The sequence below is a fragment of the Coenobita brevimanus genome, chromosome 41 (genome assembly GCF_032717465.1).
Source record: "Coenobita brevimanus isolate Jiangsu-jjx chromosome 41, ASM3271746v2, whole genome shotgun sequence".
In the NCBI taxonomy this organism is placed as follows: Eukaryota; Metazoa; Arthropoda; class Malacostraca; order Decapoda; family Coenobitidae; genus Coenobita; species Coenobita brevimanus.
Window position 1 is genome coordinate 12,172,840 of NC_136994.1, and position 4,545 is coordinate 12,177,384.

At 47.6% G+C, this 4,545-nt stretch overlaps 1 protein-coding gene across 1 annotated transcript in view; it reads left to right on the forward strand.

The window, feature by feature from the left end:
• Positions 1-2,543: 2,543 nt before the first annotated feature.
• LOC145397511 (uncharacterized) overlaps positions 2,544-4,545 on the forward strand; it is a 27,078-nt gene continuing 25,076 nt past the window's right edge. The window contains exon 1 of the mRNA XM_080270581.1: positions 2,544-2,615. Within this exon, the coding sequence (XP_080126707.1) occupies positions 2,544-2,615 (72 nt within the window). The remainder of the gene's footprint in view (positions 2,616-4,545) is intronic.

Below are 4,545 nucleotides of genomic sequence, written 5' to 3' on the forward strand. Positions count from 1 at the left end.
CCTCCTTCACTACGACTCTTCTGCCTTTTCAGGTCCCGTAGGGACTATCCTCCTCTACCCCAGCATTAAACATGTAACTGGAGGAGGTCACATCGAGTTGGTTTATCTCTGGGGTTCAGACCAGAAGGCACACTACAAAAGACCTTTGGTAAGTATCTAGTGCTGAAACCCTCTGTGGGTGGCTCAGTGCTGGATGTCAATATTTTCAATTTGCATCATGCCATTGTTTCTGCCTGTGGCAGGTGTCCTCCCCAGAAGAGAGCTCCCATCTCCAGACTCTGACCTCAGCATCTGGTCACAGTATATCTTGTGGACCTCACGCCACCTTTAACCAGTGTGAAGGGATCATTTACATCCAGGTTCTTGAATTTTGACCATTTAGCTTTGCCTGCTTCTATGAAACTTGTTTGGGTCTCTCTTCCTGTGAAGCTCCATGTTCCAACCCCCCAAAGATATTTCCATCTGCCAAGGGCATTGGGATGTTATTCATTCTCACTGCTGAGTGGCAGCTGGTGTCCAGGTGTATGTGTTTCTTGTGGTAGTTCCTCCCATGCTGGTGTCTGTCAGGGGCCTACTAAATGCAACCATTGTGGGGGTGCCCATGCTGCATCTTCTCGACATTGCCCTCGCTATAGCTTTGAAAAGGAAATCTTATCCATTCATACCCATGAGAAGGTTTCTTTTCCTGAAGCAAGGAGGAGAGCTCAGACTCGTTTTTTCCAGCCTGTTGTCACGTATGCCTCTGTCCTCTCTGGTGCTTCTATGCAGCATCCAGTATTTCCAAAGGTTCCTCAAACTGTACCATCACGTGAACGTATCCCTTGTGATCTGCAGGCTGCCATCCTTGGGGATCCTACTTCTTGTGAGACTACTGTTTCCCTACCATCCTCCACCCCTGTTTCTGCTTCCTATTCAATGGCGGAGGGGCGCTGCCCTTCCATAGTGGTGGCGGACATCCATGTCAATGCTTCTCCTTGTCCTGACATCTCCAAACAACCCGATGTACCTCCTGTTCATGGCAAGCATCGTCATGGTTCCTCAGAATGTTCAGAGACTAAAACTCTACCACCAAAGGCTTCCATTGTGGAGCCCACTACTCATTCTGCTCAGAATTCCCAGCAGTCTGGGAGAGTGCAGGCTGAGGATGGTGTTTCGTTAAAGGTCTGGCCCCTGCCAGATAGTGGTGATCCCCGGGTCATTGATGCATCTGCTCAGCTGCATCTGACATTGCCCTCCTAGGATCCTCGTACTAACAGGTGCACTACTGTTCGTAATCCTCCTCGTTATCATACTGCCTGCCCTGTTCCAGGCAAGGCAGCATGCAGTTCCCCTACCAAGCCATCTCTCGCTTCACCACAAAAGAAGACCATTGTCCAGCCTTCTTTTTCATCATCCATGTTGACTTTAGCCAGTGGGCTCATTGTGCATCGTAATGGTGCCAAGCAGTCCTATATTAAGGACCTTTCTAAGCATCAACCTAAAACTAGTTGCTTGCCGGGGGCAGGGCTTTCTCACCCCAAATCCTGATTCTTCCTCCACTATAGGTACTATGGCATTCTCAGCCAGTATACCGCAATGAAATTCTCGAGCTTGCGTGGTAATTGGAAGGAGCTGCGAACCCCTCCTGATTTCTCTTCCATTGTGTGTGTCTAAGAAACTCTTGTACATTTTGCCATTCCTCCTGTGCCACCTGGGTACTATGTTTTTTACTTAGTGCCAACCCAGGGTCCTGTTGGTGGTAGTGCCGTTTGGGTGAAGGCTAAGGTCCCTCATCAACCAGTTCACCTCCAGCCTGACCTCCAATGTGTTCTGTACAGTTGCATGCCCACCTCTGGTCTACTGTTTGTTCCATTTATTTGCCACCCAACACAACAGCCTGTAGGGCGGAACTTGAGAACCTTCTTGGTCAGTTACCTACACCCTTTCTTCTCCTGGGGGACTTTAATGGTCACCACCCTATGTGGCGTGACTGTCTTGTTAACCAAAGTGGGGGTTTGTTAGCATCCTTGTTGAAGGATGAGGATCTTGCCCTGTTCAGTACTGGCAGGTTTATTCATTTTCACCCCCAAATTGGTTCTTTTTCTGCATGTGACCTTTCTGGCTGCATTCCTGAATGCCTCCTGGACTTTACCTGGGAGGTTATGGAGGATCTACTTGAGAGTGATCACTTTGCCACCCTCTTTACTGCACCAGCATCTAGTCCCTGTTCCTGTCTACCAAAGTGAAGGTTGGATGAGGCAGACTGGACCCTTTATTCTTCTTTAATTTCTGTTAATGGGTCTGTTCAAGACTTTCCACATATAGATGAGGCTCTTTGTTCTCTGCTTATGATTCTGCTACCCTCCAAGCTGTTCCTAAAATCTCTGGCATATATCACAATAGGCCTGTCCCATGGTGGAATGAGGATTGCACTATTGCTGTAAGTGCAAAGAAGATAACTTTCATGTTACTGTAGATCCAGAACAGAACTTAATCTTAATGAATTCAGGAGAGTGCTGGTTAAGGCTTGCCAGGTGCTCAAACAAGCTAGATAGAACTCCTGGATGGCTTATGTGTCATCTATGAACTCTAAGACACCAGTGTCTCGGGTGTGGAAGAGTGTACAAAGATTTCAGGTAAATTCGCTCAAGGCAGGTTCCCCATACTGATGTCTAATGGAGGGCCTGTTAGTAACCTTGCAGTTATGGCCGATATTTTGGTGTCTGCCTTTGCAACAGTCTATCATAGAGATACCAGTTTTCCAATTTTTGCCAGACATCGGAAGGTGGAGGAAGTTAAGGTGCTGGCCTTCCATTCAGGGAATGTTTAGTCTTACAACCTCCCTCTCTCTTATCACGAACTCCAGTGTGCCCTTTCCCTCTGTCATGACACCTTGTCTGGGCCAGATGATTTTCCCTACACGATGCCTCGGCACCTGCATGATGACGCACTGTCTTTTGTCCTCACCCTCTTTGGTAGAATCTGGAGGGAATCTTCTCTTCTCACCTCTTAGTTTACTTGGCAGGCTGCCCAGATTTATACTGAATTTTGTGCTTGACCATTCATTCAGGGTTCGGGTAGGTGTCACCCTGTTTCTCTCGTACCCTCAGGAAGAAGTGATGCCTCAAGGAAGTGTCCTCAGTGTGACCCTTTTTGCTATAGTGTTGGACAGTATTGTGTCCTGTATTCTAGAGGGGGTGTCCTTCCCACTTTATGTCGATTATTTAACTCTATGGTATGCTGCTTCTCAAATGTCCGTGGCTGAACATCTCATGCAACTCACCCCAAGCAGTCACTCATTGGGCTACCATGCATGGCTTCCACGTCTTGCCAACAATAACGATGCCCTTGCATTTCTGCAGACTAAGAGGTCTTCACCCTGACCCTGACGTCCAGTTGTATGGCCACAGGGTGTGATGTGTGGACAGGACAAGATTTCTTGGAACGATTTTGACACGAAATTGATATGGGTTCTTCATATCCATTTATCACGACCATCATGCCTTAGAACCCTATCTCTCCTACAGACTCTGTCTCACTTGTCTTGGAGCGCCAACAGAACTACCCTGCTCTGCCCCTATCGTGTTTTAATAAGGAGCAATAGGACCATGGGTGTGAAGTGTACTCTTCTGCTACTAAGGCACGGGTTCGACTACAGAATTCAATCCACCATGCTGGGATCTGTCTGTCAGCTAGGGCTTTTGCAGTTTTCCCTGATTCCTAGTCCTTTGGTTGATATGAACAAGCCACCATTAGATCTCCACCAACAGTCCATAAGGGTGCAGTATTGGCATCGTCTTCACCACCTTCTTCCCTCATTATGTTTGTAAGACTGTCTTCGAGGTTGCTCTTCTCCCCATTTATAAAGTCTATCCTTGCTATCTACATCTGTTTGGGTACAGAGTGATGGCTGCCATGGGGGAGTTGAGTGCTCAGTCCTTCCCTGTTTCCCCAGTGCATAGTCCCCAAGTGGTTCCCTGGCTTATCCCAGAGGTACGACCATGTGTTTACTTCCCTGGAAGGAAGGTCTGTCTTCCCTTACTGGCAGCTCTGTCATATTTTTTAGAAAATGCCTCTGCTCACAGTGACTTGGTCCCTGTATATGCTGATGGATCCAAATCCCATGTGGGGACAGTCTTTGGTGTCATTTTCAACGATTTTAGCCGTGGTGGGAGTCTTCCTTCTTCCGCATTTGTTTTTACCTCTAAACTTAGTATTTTTGTTGCAGTTGAATTGATTTTTAATTTCCCTCTGGCTTCTTTTACCAATTTTAGTGACAACCTGTGTCTTAAAGGCTTTGTCTCTGGCTTCCATCACATCCCCTAGTCCTGCCTATTTTAGAGTGGTTCTTCTTATTGCGCAGGCATGGATGGTCTGTGCAGATGTGTTGGATCCCTGCTCATGTTGGGGTTGAGGGCAGTGAGCATGCTGACTCTTTGGCGAGAGCTGCTGTCTTTCGCCCTTCCTCTCCTCATTACCATGTCCCGTCCAAGGATCTACAGTATGTTCAGTCACTGTGGAGGCTGTCCACCTCTGCTGGCAAAAGAGTTGTGATGATGTAGGGGC